Source organism: Halichoerus grypus, chromosome 2 (genome assembly GCF_964656455.1).
Source record: "Halichoerus grypus chromosome 2, mHalGry1.hap1.1, whole genome shotgun sequence".
NCBI lineage: Eukaryota > Metazoa > Chordata > Mammalia > Carnivora > Phocidae > Halichoerus > Halichoerus grypus.
This window is the reverse complement of record NC_135713.1, coordinates 111817490-111832170: the sequence shown is the minus strand read 5'-3', so window position 1 is coordinate 111832170 and position 14681 is coordinate 111817490. Positions and strand designations below refer to the sequence as shown.

General features: G+C 41.1%; 1 protein-coding gene across 4 annotated transcripts in view; it reads right to left on the bottom strand.

Annotated features, from left to right (window-relative positions):
• PLPP1 (phospholipid phosphatase 1) overlaps positions 1-14383 on the bottom strand; it is a 101354-nt gene extending 86971 nt beyond the window's left edge. Inside the window, exon 1 of one of the 4 annotated variants that reach the window (XM_078067322.1) lies at positions 13833-14383. In XM_078067322.1, coding sequence (XP_077923448.1) covers positions 13833-13950 — 118 coding nt within the window. In that variant the 5' untranslated portion in view covers positions 13951-14383. The remainder of the gene's footprint in view (positions 1-13832) is intronic. The other 3 variants (XM_036065700.2, XM_036065701.2, XM_036065699.2) reach the window with 3 other exon arrangements.
• Between the last annotated feature and the right edge of the window lie 298 nt (positions 14384-14681).

Genomic DNA, 14681 nt, shown 5'->3' with positions numbered 1-14681 from the left:
TTTTAGGTAACTCACTGAAATATGCCTATGGCTAGCCCCTGATTAAACCGTAAGATTTCATTATTTGTTATATCTGACAGTTCAAAATGTCAAACTCCTCTACCTCTACTACAACTTCAACTCACAACATATCAACCAAGTTATGCTGTCCCCCTATCTCAATATTTCTTTTTTTTTTTTTTTTTTAAGTAGGCTCCATGCCCAGTGTGGGGCCCAAAGCGGGGCTTGGCTTCAACTCACAACCCTGAGATCAAGACCAGAACTGAGATCAAGAGTCAGATGCTTACTGACTGAGCCACCCAGGCGCCCCCCACCCCAATAGCTCATTCTTAATCATGAAAAGTCCAAAGACAGGAAATATGGGTAACTAACAGCATTTTTTCAGTAATCTGACTTTTTTTCCCTAGTAAATCCTAGACATAGGTTGAATTAATTGACCAACCTAAAGGACAAGTTCCTTACTTCAGTAATTTTAAATCACTATAAATGTGACCCTTAAATTTTTCCAAATGAAAAATCAGAATCTCCACCACAATCTCTTTACTGGGCAGCAAGCAATCTCGGGCCTTTATGAAGCACATCCTCATGATTAATTCTCTCATCCCTTCTATCAAAGAAGCTTCATCCTCTTCTGAACTCCTCTAAGAAGGCAAAAACAGACCATCCAGCAATATTTACTTCTTCATTTCCTTTGTTTTCCTTTTCCCCACTCTCCTTTTTGCCTCCCTTTTTCTTAGAAGTTATTTATTTACAATGAGCACTGGGTGTTCTATGCAACTGATGAATCACTGAACACTACATCTGAAACTAATGATGTACTATAATGTTGGCTAATTTAAATTTAAAAAAAATTTTTTTAAAGAAGTAATTTATTTAGCTAAAGCCCACATCAGGGCCTTTAGGCTATAGAGGCTCACTTGAGTTTAAAATTTCAGTAATGGGCACCTGGGTGGCTCAGATGGTTAAGCGTCTGCCTTTGGCTCAGGTCATGATCCCAGGGTCATGGGATCGAGCCCCACATGGGGCTCCTGGCTCAGCGAGGAGCCTGCTTCTCCTTCTCCCTCTGCCTCTCTCCCTGCTCAGGCTCTCTCCTCTCTCTCTCTCGGTATCTCTGTGTCTCAGATGAATAAATAAAATCTTTTAAAAAATTAAATAAATAAATAAAATTTCAGTAACGACTACTGAATAGCTCAGTGCTTTTAAATGTATGTTTTAAGTTATTAGCAAACAAAAAATATGCTCTTAAATTTAAGGACTCAATTTTGTCAAGATTTTCTTGCAACTCTGGCCATGGAATTTTAATTCTGCTATATTTTTAATTGGTGTTGAGTTTCCATGGCTATAGAGTAGATGAAATCCTTAACTGTTCAATGGTATCTATATCCCAATGGCCCACATAGTAATAAATCAGTCAGACAGCTACAGCTACACAGTAACATTGAGGTCTCACCATTCCAATCATTAATTGGCTAATGAACTAGTCTGTACTGAGGAAAATAGAAACACAATCTCAGATAATGTAATTACTCTATTTCAAAGAATATCTCTCACCTGTTTATTATTCAGCAGGTCAATGGAATAGAACATAGCACAAGCAAATGACAAGGTTAGAAGAGATTCCCTTGGTGTGTCAGATCTTTGCCAAAAGAATTTGACAGACTTCACTGAAGACAAACTGCTATTGATACAATAATCTCCTGATATTCAGCAGACTAAGTTAAAACTGTGGTTTCTTTCCCTTTTTAATTAAATGGTAGGTGAACATTAATCTTTTTTTAAAAAAATGAACATCTCCCTTCACTGAAATTTCAGTCTGACCAAATTATACTTTGCATTGGCTTTTCAAGATAGCACATGCCCCCATTTCTCACAGTATGACTGATACTGGAATAACAAACTAGCTCAAGATTTCATGAGCCCCTTTGTCACTGATAAAACTGTGTACCTAAGTATGGCAAAAGAGAAAACTCAAGCAGGGGGCCTGTTACTTTGTATCAGGACCCATCACTACTACCTAAACACTTTTCAGCTTTTTCCTACTTTCTGCTGACAACATTCACACCATTCTTGACCAGACTAGACTTATAATTGATCGCCTACAGGTCTGTTCCAGTTGCTCAAAACACCCCTTTGTATACTATGTGCTCTCTCTTCCTTCTTGGACTTCCTTGTGAGTCCACTGGTGTCAACTGCTGTAATATATTCTGCAGCAACTGACTCTTTTTTTTTTTTTTAAGATTTCATTTATTTATTTGACGGAGAGAGGGGCACAGTGAGAGAGGGCACACAAGCAGGGGGAGTGGGAGAAGAAGCAGGCTTCCCGCTGAGCAGGGGGCCCGATGCGGGGCTCGATCCCAGGACCCTGGGACTGTGACGTGAGCCTAAGGCAGACGCTCAACGACTGAGCCACCCAAGCGCCCCACAACTGACTCTTCTTGATAAGCAAAGTTTGCTTACCACTACAGTCCTGAGATATATGCAGGCAGGTATTATTCTCATTATAAATTACACATGAATAAATGAAGCAGCCCATGAGATCCTGCCCACGTGATCATTGAGAGTAGCAGAAGCAAGACCAGAATTTGACTTCCAAGCCAACTGCTTTCACTACTAGGCCATACTTTGAACTGTTCAGTTACATAAAGAAATTGCACTCACTGGAAAATCTCCATGACATCAAATCCTAAGCAAGGGGGAAAGTCAATGCAAAAACATCTCCATAAAGGTAATTTACCTGTTATTATATTTGGTTCATAATTAGGCTATCTCCAATGGCAGCACTTAGAATCTCATTCATATTGTGGTACATAAAGTTAGTATTAATGTAGATATCCAACACTAGCTATAAAGTTGAATATTACCCATAACCTGCCTAACAAGTTTTGATAACATCACAATTTAAAAAACCTTTTTGCCAACTCGACCGCTGGGTCAGAAACAATACATATTTGGAAATTCCTTTCTCATATCTATGCCATTTGAAAAAGAAAGTAATATAAATGTCACTTGCTTCTGTTACACTGCATAACTATGTTAGGTATATTTTCCAAATTAAATTGGGATGTCGCTTGAAAAATTGTGTTTTTTTAATAATAGTTTTAAAGTTAATACCATAAAAATATGACTTTTAATTACATTTAGTCATACATTTAACAAACTGCCTTTATGCAGAAGGCTATTAGCTAAAATTGGGCCATCCCAGAACACTGCAGATGGGTGTGCCCACTATATACATCTGCTTCTTAAACTCTGTGGAAAGAAGAAAGGATAACTTCTTACTGATCAAAAGAAGTTATGATGAGAACAGATTATGTTTAGCTCCTTCAACGTGAACTACAAGTTAGCTCTTGACCAGTTTATATTTAAGACCTAAACCTTCATGTTTTAGGAACTGAGAACTAAGAGAAGTTACCACTATCCAAACCATGCCATTACTAGCGCACACACCTATTTCTATTTTACTATTTTCTCTCCATCCACAAACATTCATTTGGGTACCTTGCCTATGAGCTGTGGGAATACTGTTCACCTAGAAGTAAAATCAGAAGATCTTACTGAGGTATCTGATCCCAGAAAGAAATAAGTTAGAAGTAATTGAAACATTTCCCAAGGGGCACCTGGGTGGCTCAGGCGTTAAGCGTCTGCCTTCAGCTCGGGTCATGATCCCGGGGTCCTGGGATCGAGGCCTGCAATCAGGCTCCCTGCTCCGTGGGAAGCCTGCTTCTCCCTCTGCCACTCCCCCTGCTTGTGTTCCCTCTCTCACTGTGTCTCTCTCTGTCAAATAGATAAATAAAATCTTTAAAAAAAAAAAAAAACATTTCCCAAAATGATCTGGGCACTAAAAAATGAAATACGAACCATATTCCCATCTCAATGCTCTTTAAGCTGAAACTAGAACTACACTAAATAATGTTCCAAAAGAAAAGTCACTACCATGTGACATCAAATTTGAATAACAGACTGTGTCAGTGGTATCAAATTGGTTTATTAATTTAATAATGATAACAACAGCACGGGCCAGGACTATACTAAACACTTCACTATGCTAAACACTTCATATACATTGTCTCATACATTATCTCATCTAATTTCACAGCAATATGAGGAATGCACTATTAACATCTTTTTCCTCATTAGATGACGAAACTCACAGAGTTGAAGCGACCTGCCCAACATCATAGAGTTAGTAATAGATGGAGCTAAAACTCAAACCCTGGAGGAGCGGCTGACTCAAATACACTGCCTATACATTCATGTTGCAAATATTTGAATGCTTACCATGTGCCACACACTTTCTAAGCACCCTCCTCCTGTGTCTTCACCCGGTAATACAGATGGGGCCTAAACTGTCTACAGGATTATTTACAGAATTTAGCACTAACTAAAAGTAATGCTCCCAAAGGTATACATTAGCTCTGCTAGAAAGTAAAAGCAATCATCTCAGGAGAAATCATTTTGAAATATAATAGACTTCATTAAAATACCTACCGATCTCCATTTACAAGGCTCTGTGTACCTCTTCCAGGATGGAGACCCTGTCTCACTCACTCTTAGTAACTTCAAAGCTGGGACCTATCAGCACTCAACTTACCATACAGTATTGTCACTGTTTCTTACGAGTCTGTCTTCCACAGTAAGCAAGAGTTATTTGAGATACTTGGCTTTTGTTTTATTTTCCTACCCATTTTTGTTTTCCAGTGCTATGACATAAAATGAAGCTAACACCTCAGAGTTTTGTGATGATTGCATGAGTTTATGTAAGACATTTACCAAAGGCTCATTTAGGTATCCAGTGAATAATGGTTTTCTTTTGCTTTTCCTCATTTACCCCTAGAGCACCTAAGCAGCCAACCCATCTCTCTTAGTGCTGATGTAAATGTACCAAAAGGCAAGGCAGAACCTGGCTTAACAAGCTGCCAATTAACTCAAGAGCTCATCCAGTACACATTTCCTATATGTCATTTTCCTAGGCACCCCACCCCGAAAAAAGACTCAGGAAACATTTCCAAGCAATGACAACTGAGAACTAAACCATGAGATTCTAACTATATCTGCTGGAATGAGTTACCAAAGGTGACTCTGAACTCTATAACACATGACTCACATGAAATACAGTGAAGGACAAAGGTCTTCCTTTCCTGTATAGAAATGCCCACGACAACGCGATCTGAAAAAAAAAATCTGTGGGTATGTTACCAAACAGGGCAAATTAGTTACATCTTCCAGTATGATATACTCTCCTGGCAAACTCTTAGTAGTAATTAGGAGTTTGAGTTATGAAAAATTAAATTGCCTCCTTTGGACAGCAGGCACATGCTCAAAATATCATAAGTAGAAATAGACTCTGAAGTCACATCATACAGAATTCAGATAGTCATAAAACAATTAGGCTATCTAAAAATAATGATTGTTTTTAGAGTCAGCTAATCCCCTAACCTCTCCTTCCTCAACCTCTCCATTTATTGGCACCTTTCCTAAATCTGGACCAGTGAATCCACATTCAAAATTTATAATCCTTAAAAATGCATTTCCCAATTCCTGACTATACCACTTCTTAGCTGGGTTCCACTGGGAGAGTTTCCCAATTACTCTAGCCTTCAGTTCTATGACCTACAGAATGGAGATGACCAAGCTACCCTCCCTGATCAAGTTGTTAAGATACTTTACAGGCCGGGGCGCCTGGGTGGCTCAGTCGTTAAGCGTCTGCCTTCGGCTCAGGTCATGATCTCAGGGTCCTGGGATCAAGCCCAGCATCTGGCTCCCTGCTCAGCGGGAAGCCTGCTTCTCCCTCTCCCACTCCCCCTGCTTATGTTCCCTCTCTAGCTGTGTCTCTGTCAAATAAATAAATAAAATCTTTAAAAAAAAAAAAAAGATACTTTACAGGCCACACGGCCTAGTAAGCACTAAACAACTGTCAGTTATTATTATCGACTTTGACATTTAGAAGTAAGTTACAAAATTCACTATTACGAATGCCATGGATGCATACTATATTCCAGTCACACTGTTACAAATGTTACAATTCCTGTTACAAAATCCTCTTTGCTGTTTGGCCCTTAACACCTGCTCTTCCCTAAACCTAGAATCAACTTCTTCCAGTTCCTCCACAGCCAATTCAAATACCCCCTCCTCAGAGAATCCTTCCTTGAGATTGCCACCCTCCACCATCTCACTCTCTTCTAACCTTGTTTTAATTTTTTTGTGGCATTTACAAACATCTGTAATTGTCTTAAAGATTAAAGACATTATCTTTTTCACAGTGATATTTATAGCTCCTAACATTGTATTAAACACATAATGCGTGCTCAATAAATAAAGATAATTCAAAATCAAATATTTAAAAAATCTAGCACTAGACACACACACACCCGAAAAAAACAATTTCAGATTAAGATATATCGAAATAAATATCTGGTTGAAAAAAGCAAGAGTAGAGGGAAAAGAGGATATGGAGAAGTATTACACAACAGTTTTTTGTTTGCAGTCCACTTAATTGCAGAGAATTCAAATAATAGAATTTACACAAATGAGGATGTACAATTAAGGTCATTCAAAAAAATTTTTTTAAATGAAGTCCACTTTTTATACGAGGAGTGACCATTCCCATGGCCTGGGCAATAAAAATAGGGTGACATAGAGTACAGCTAACTCCATTTTCTTGATTAAGCTGAAATTCAGGATTTATGAACATATAAAGTTTTTCCATTTGTTTAATTACTCTCTAACACAGACCTACCCAGATCAATTTCCTCCACTGCTGGAATTACCACTACTTGGAGATCATATATGTGGTTTTTACACATGACTGATACAACACTACTATTTCAAGATGGTCTATAAGCTTCAAAGACATTCCATGAGTATTCATGGGAAACATTTCAAAGTTTGTGAGTGTTTTTGTACCTAACACAAAACTAGTTTATGTTATTTCTACTAAAATTGTTACAGTTTGTAGGATTAGAGAGGATTAATTTTATTTGACAAACATATATACATTAAGTTCAAGGCACTGCTCTAAGCTCTTTACATACTGACTCACTTAAGCCTCACAACAACCATATAAAGTAGGTACTTTTATTAGGAAAAGAGGCACAAAGAAGAAAATTGCCCAAGGTCACACAGCTAGTAAAGAGAGGAAGTGAAATGTGAACCTAAGCAATTTAGATCAAGAGTCCATCACTAGACTATGTTACCTCTCTATTATTTTAAAGAAAAAGAAAAACTTATAGTTTATAAAGAAAAAGTCATTCCCAAACTCCCATTAGGCTAGTTTCAGAAAACAAAACAAAACAACTCTGTTTAAGCCATCTGGGTTTTAAACCTAGACAGCAAGAAGGTTGAAGGGAAGAATAAAAGCAGGAGGAAGAGAAGAGAGAAGGAAAAAAATTGTAAAAATGAAAAATAAGGTAAGTAAATAAGAAGGCTGGAAGAAGAAAGCTACTTGTAACCACTGTTCATCCTATCTGAATGGTGAGTGCTTTCTAAAAAGACAGTAAGAGAGACAAAACAGTGTCTATATAATCCCTAACTAGCTTATTACATGGATTGTGTACTTCTAAACCAAATGCTGAATTAAGTCACCTAAATTAGGAGGAAGTGGACAATTAACATTCCAAATTCCTTTCCATAAAGTGTAAGCTACATTTTAACTGGGTTACTTAAAATCTGAGAGTTTAGTGACTTTCTTCCAACTTCTTTAATAGGGTCAATAACAACAATTTAAACTTCAATTTCTTATCCACAAGAATCAGAATAACTCCCCAAGCTGAGCAGATAGGAAACTTTGGTAGAGCTCAGCCAAAAATGATTAAACAAGAAAAAGATTAATCAAGATCCACAGCATGTCCATGAGGTTCCAAGAGGATGTAATTCAAACTGAATATAAAGGAAGAATTTACATTTCATAAAATCTATAGAGAAAAACATTCTCTGAACATTTCCATACTTTATTCCAAGCAAGGTAAGTTTAAGTTAAAACTCAAGTGTATAAAGCCAACTGGAGCCAAACAGTAGCATCTTCTTCCAGGCCTCTGCTTTTATTCAAAACTGGCCATTTAAAGGTAGAAAAAGCCTGCAACAGGACCCCAGTCTAACCCAAGGATATGCCAGCTTAACACATTTTTGTTCATTTTCTGAGATCCCTTCCCTCTCACTGTGGCTTGGAGGAAAGAGAAAAGTTATATAAAAAAGAGAAATAAACACAGTAAACTTTCATCAGAAGCAAAAGAAGTTTGCTTAATAAAAGTTAATGGAGGTTGAAATGGCTAGCAATCAGGATAAGCATTATGTCCAATTTATGTATTGATTTACTTATTTTTAACTTCAGCATCCAACACAATGCCAAGCACCTACCAGATACTAAACAAATACATGTTCAATAATGAATGAATGAACAAATAAACGTTAGGAAAAAAGGGAAGGCACAAAATGCTGCAGACTATTTAGCAAGTGAGAATCTTTCACTGAATACTTGATTGTTTCTTCCTTGAGAAACAGGCCCAAACTGAGAGACAGGAAAGGAACCACTCCTCAGGGGTAATACTTAAGGGGTAGAATGATGTCAGTATCATGGCAACAACATATGGTATCAGTATTTGAGATAAGTACTGAGGAAGAACAAGTAACAGGGATTCTACAAACACCTACTATTGGTTGCCAGTTTTTTGCTGCCAGATTTTATTCTTAATCCATTGACTCTGATTTGGCATAATGGTGATACCACATTTGGAGCTTGCTAAGGAAACTATGACCAACCTCTCTTCTAGAAGAGAGCCCATGAGCTTCTGTTTGCACCTGCTATAAAGAGCAGCTGTGAACGGTGTTAAGTGCAGAAAGGGAAGCTACCTCAAATCTGTTTTGGACACGTATGAATGTCATTAGTAGGGTCCCAACCAAAAACAAACAAACCACAAAAACAGTCAAAAAAGGTATTCAAGAGAATTTAATGAAGGAACCATCTTTGTAAGTAGAGGCAAGATTTAGGGAAAGTAGCAAAGGATGGTGGAATACTCCCAAGCTACCAACATCAGGAGGCCATTATCATCATTAGGCCTAAAGGGGCAACTAAGGGGTTACCAGAACCAGAAAGATCTGTAACTGGAGCTGACTGGCAGAGAGGGCCATTGAAAAGAAGCTGTGACCCACTCACAAACCACAGAACAGCTCTAGCAACACAAATCCAGCAGGAAAGAACTGGCTCTTCCAGGCCTCCTACTGATGTACCACCAGCCAAAGCCAAACAGAAACCATAAAGCAAGAGGTCAGTTGATAGAGCCCATATAATTTGCCTGCTTCCCAGAGCACAGAGCAAGGTGGAGAACAAAGCTGGAGGGGCAAAAGGAGAATATGAAGGCCCAAAAGGTATTCTAAATGACTGCCACACAGCAAAACACAAGCACATAAAAAGTTTTTGCCAGTTACACCTTCTAGACACCATAGGATGGTCTACAAAAAAGTCATAAACTTACTTGGGTCCCTACTGCCTTGCATCAAGTTGGGGAGGAAAAAAAAAAGATTCTAAGAAATATTCCAGGAAACTTTTGTCACTTCTGCATCACTAAGGATAAACAAACAAACCATTTATTTATAATGGATCAGGTCTAAGACAACTCCCTTCTCTGTACTCAAAGGGCACTTATTCCATACCTCCATTATTACGCTTATCATGATGTAATATAACACGTTTGTTTGTTCTTCATTAGACCCTGATCTCCTTTAGGGCAAGGACTGCCTTACTCATCTTTGTACCCCTAGCACCTAACATGGACCTGGCAGAATCAGCCTTCAATCAATGTGCACTGAATCCATCAGTGGACTCGGTGTCCACTAACCGGCAGCCTTATGCCATTGTGGATAAAATCTGGAATGACTCTCAGTAATTAAACACTAGTAAGTTTTATTCAGGACACCATTTAACACACTGGGCAAAAACATTGCTCCTTTCACACCAGCCTGCTATCATTCCCTATAGAGCAACTTTTCTTGTGTGCTCAGATGCTTATAGCCCGCCTTTTCTACAATGATAGAACTCATCATCAAAAGAGCCAGAGAAAGATGTCAAGACTATGCTCCATTTCAAATACATACCATCTCTCAAAATTCTGACTCTTTTTCCAAGAACTTACCACATCCACTGAAGGAACTAATCATTTGGGTATTACCAGATGGAGGAAGTGATGTTTTAGTGATAAAGATGACCAAGGGGTACAAATGTACATATACACACACACACATGTTTAATGATCACTTCAACAGACATCACACTCCATAAAATTTTAAAGTAGTCATGTAACACAATCATGTAACATCATCATATTAAAATGGATACACTGTATGATGTTGGGGTGGTCATTAACAGAACCTGGAACATATTCACGTTGTAATTATGAATCACTTTCACATAACCCTGTACTTAAGAAGTGCTTAATCATCTTTTTGTTGGTGTAGTTAACTCTTACCTGCATATTCTCCACAGAAAAAGAATAAAGTTAATGCCAAGTTGATAACCCCTAATTTTAGGCTGTCAATCTCCTGCTGTCAGTAAAGTGAATAAAAACCAAATTTAAAATAACCCTTACAGGGACGCCTGGGTGGCTCAGTCGGTTAAGCGGCTGCCTTCGGCCCGGGTCATGATCCCAGGATCCTAGGATCGAGTCCCACATCGGGCTCCTTGCTCAGCAGGGAGCCTGCTTCTCCCTCTCTCTCCCTCTGCTTGTGCTCTGTCAAATAAATAAAATCTTTAAAAAAATAAAAAAATAAATAAAATTAAATAACCCTTACACTCCAATAAAAAGGTGAATTTGCTATCAAAATGTATTGCCTTCCAATACTCAGCATGAAAAAGTTTTTTTATATCCTCCCCCACTGTTCTCTTTCATTGCTGTTTGTAATGGAGAATTGATATTGTTAAATCTAATGTCATCCTATATACCAAATTAAAATAAGTCAGTACTTCATTTTCTATTTGGGAAAAGGGAATTCTGGGCCCATCATAAAAATCTTCTGAATTACTTTAAAAGAATTGTGAGTAATATAGTAACAGATAAAACATGTTTCAAATGGATGAGGTATCTTTTTCTAAAACATACTTAATCCCTAAGTCCCCAAACAAGTTTTTCCAAAACCATCGAAGACATTTAAATCAAAAACACAATTTTATCTTTTTGAGAGCCATCATAAATCCTGCAACTGTCAGGTCAATGTAGCAATGTAGCAATAAAATTATTCTTACCTCTATAGTACAATTATGTGCTATTTGCATCATGCTGAAAACACCGATAAGAAGAACTTACAATTTATAAAACTGTACTGCATACAGGTTTCTCCATTATAAATAAATTTTAAAACATACAAACAAAATATAGGTCTACCTTATGACTTTGTGGTTATTAATATTAGCTTTAGCTACCTTAAAGCAGTATTAGGTTTCATTTGTCCTAGTACAGTGCTTGGCCCACAGAAAAAACTTGACATTTGTTTTGTAAATTAATAACTCTCACAAGGTAGGAGAACAGGAAGTTAATACATAATTCTAAGAGTGCAGCAATAACAGGGTACAATCCAATATATTAGAATTAGTAAAATTACTTCTGACCAAACATTTTCCTCTCCCTTCTCTAAAATATAAATGAAGCTTAACAAAGCCCTACTGACAGTGAGTAGGAGTTAAAGTACATTTAAAAATTTTACATCTTACCAGAGGGGAGGTGGGTGGGGAAATGGGTGAAGCAGGTGAAGGGGATTAAGAGTACACTTATTTTGATGAGCACGGAGTCATATATAGAATTGTTGAGTCACTCTACTGCACACCTGAAACTAACATAACACTGTTTTCTAACTACATTGGAATTAAAAGACAAATCTAAAACTAAAATTTAACATCTTTCCAAAGATAATCCTTTCATTGTAAATCAATAAATTTCCATATAGTTAATGTAGTTATTAGTATGTCTTGACATCTGAAAGAATTCCTTGCGTTTCAATAGCGTCCCAAAACGTTGTTTCGCTTTCCTAAACTTAACTCCAAGAATTCACTGTGGAGCTCTACAGGAAGTGTCCTGGTCAACAATAAAGATATTTCATAAATAATAAAAAGGGATTTTACCTCAAAGAAGAGGTAAAAGAATTTTTAAGAATTGAGCAAGAATTCGGGCTCCCTGCTCCTTGGGAGCCTGCTTCTCCCTCTGCCTCTCTCTCTCTCTCTCTCTCTGTCTCTCATGAATTAAAAAAAAAAAAAAGGGGGGGTGCCTGAATGGCTCAGATGGTTAAGCGTCTGCCTTCGGCTCAGGTCATGATCCCGGGGTCCTGGGATCGAGTCCCGCATCGGGCTCCCTGCTCCTTGGGAGCCTGCTTCTCCCTCTGCCTCTCTGTCTCGCATGCATGCATAGATAGATGATAGATTAGATAGATAGATTAGATTAGATAGATAGATAGATAGATAGATAGATAGATAGATAGATAGATAGATAGAATTGAGCAAGAGATTGCAAGCGCCTAAGTGGTCAGGTATGAGGCAGGAAAGTGGAATACGAGATTCAAACCCGGGGAATTTCTTATCAGTGAAAAGCCATTATGCACACCTGCACCTAGGATTCTCAAGTCACAGATCCCCCAGCCAAAGAACTTGCCAATACCATTACTTTACTTCCATACTTGACTAGGGCTACCCAAACCTCAATCAGATCATATATATATATATATATATATACACACACACACATACATATAACGTCTAAATAGTTCGCAACATACTGCTTTACAAAACACATATTAAAAAGGTGAAAGTTTCGGGGCGCCTGGGTGGCTCAGTTGGTTAAGCGACTGCCTTCGGCTCGGGTCATGATCCTGGGGTCCTGGCATCGAGCCCCGTATCGGGCTCCCTGCTCGGCCAGAAGCCTGCTTCTCCCTCTCCCACTCCCCCTACTTGTGTTCCCCCTCACGCTGTCTCTCTCTCTCTCTCTCTCTGTCAATTAAATAAATAAATAAAATCTTTAAAAAAAGAAAGGTGAAAGTTTCCTTCCAACGCCTATCCCTTATCCAGGTGACTTCAATTCTTTCTTGTCAAAAGAAAGAAGCAACTGGCAACCAGAAGCCCCAGAAATGAACTCTTCCATGAGGAAGACAACGCCAAAGCTGCTGCAGCCAAAGATGTCTAGTGCTCCTTGTGGGCTGTCACTGGAGATGGAAAGCTACACCATGGCAAGGTCTGTGCAGAGAAGGAAACAGGTCTGGAGCACGCGCGCGCGCACACACACCCAAACACACACACCCGAAAAGGCAAGCTGCTTCAGACCTATAGGCAGAAACCTGGCATCCTCACACCCACTTGCAACCTGACAATTTACACCCGGGTAACACCTTCTAATTAGGAACGTTCTAGCCTTTTAAAGATGAAAAATTAAACTGCTTCCCACAAGTAAGATAAATCAGGCACTGGCGCCTGTTACTGAAAGTCCCCAGTGAATCAAACCTCCGTGTCGCTACTGAACCTGACAAGCCAGTGACCGGGTTTCCCTACAGCAGAGAGGGGAGGAGCCCACCCCGCTCTGTTGGGAGTGGAACGGGAGACAGAGGACAGGAGCAAGGGACGGAGCGCAGAGGCGTGAACAGCGTCCAAGCAGAGCTGGGCTCAGCACACCGGCGGGGACAGACAGACAGAGGGGACCACGCGGGGGCCGGGGGTGCAGGCTGCAAAGCGGGATCCCCGGGCTGCGGAAGCCGCCCCCCGAGTCTCTCCCTGCAAAGGCGCGCCCGTCAGGCGCACACACACCGCCCCCACGCCCGTCCGCAGCTCTCCGCGAGTCCCCTCCCAGAAGACACACGCCCGTACCCACCGGGACACCGCACCCCGGGCTCGCGCGCACACGCCCCTCGGGCCGGCGGCGCGTACGTACCCAGCAACACGCAGAGCACATCAAGGGCCACGTACGGCAGCCGCGTCTTGTCAAACATCGTCTCGGCCCCGGCGGCCCGACGCGGGCGGTAGATGAGGCACACAATTCACGACACCGGGCCAGGGGGGTGGCGACGGCCCCAAGCTATGCCTCCTCTCGACCGGAGAAGCGCCGCTGAGGGCAGACGAGGTCCAGGCGGCTCTCTGACGGCCAGCAATGGCGCCCGGGACCCCTGCCCTCGCAGCTCCCACACACCGAGACGCTCGCGTGCCAGCCGCGGCGGCTCCGTGGTCTCGGGCCCTCCTCGGTAGGCCCTGGCCTGCCCCGGCGGCTTGCTGTCCCGATCCCGGCGCCCGCTCCCAACAGGCGGGGCGTCGGAACTCGTGCTTTAAGGATGGGACCGGTAGGGAGGAGGAACATGGGCTCGGCCCCTCCCGCGGGGCAGCGCGGGACCCGCCAGCGCGCGGCCTCGCTGGCTGAGGGGAGTGCGGCGAAGCCTAGGCGGCCAGTAATGGGGCGGCGGGGCGGGGCCGGGAACGCCAAGCCCGAGAGTTCTGGCCAATCAGCGCCGCCGGCCCCGCCCCGCCCGACCTGCGGAGCCCGCCTCTGAAGTGGGATGCACTGCGGTCTGGCAGACGTTGGGGGCGCCTCCGGTGCGAGGCAAGGGGCGTCGCTCCGACCGGCGTTTCTGCGGTGGTCGCAGGAGGAGGTCTCGTTAGCCCTGGCCGGGGGTTATTGATGCCGGGAGGGAGAGCTAGGTTCTGGACCTACGATCCCAAAGCGCCGGCT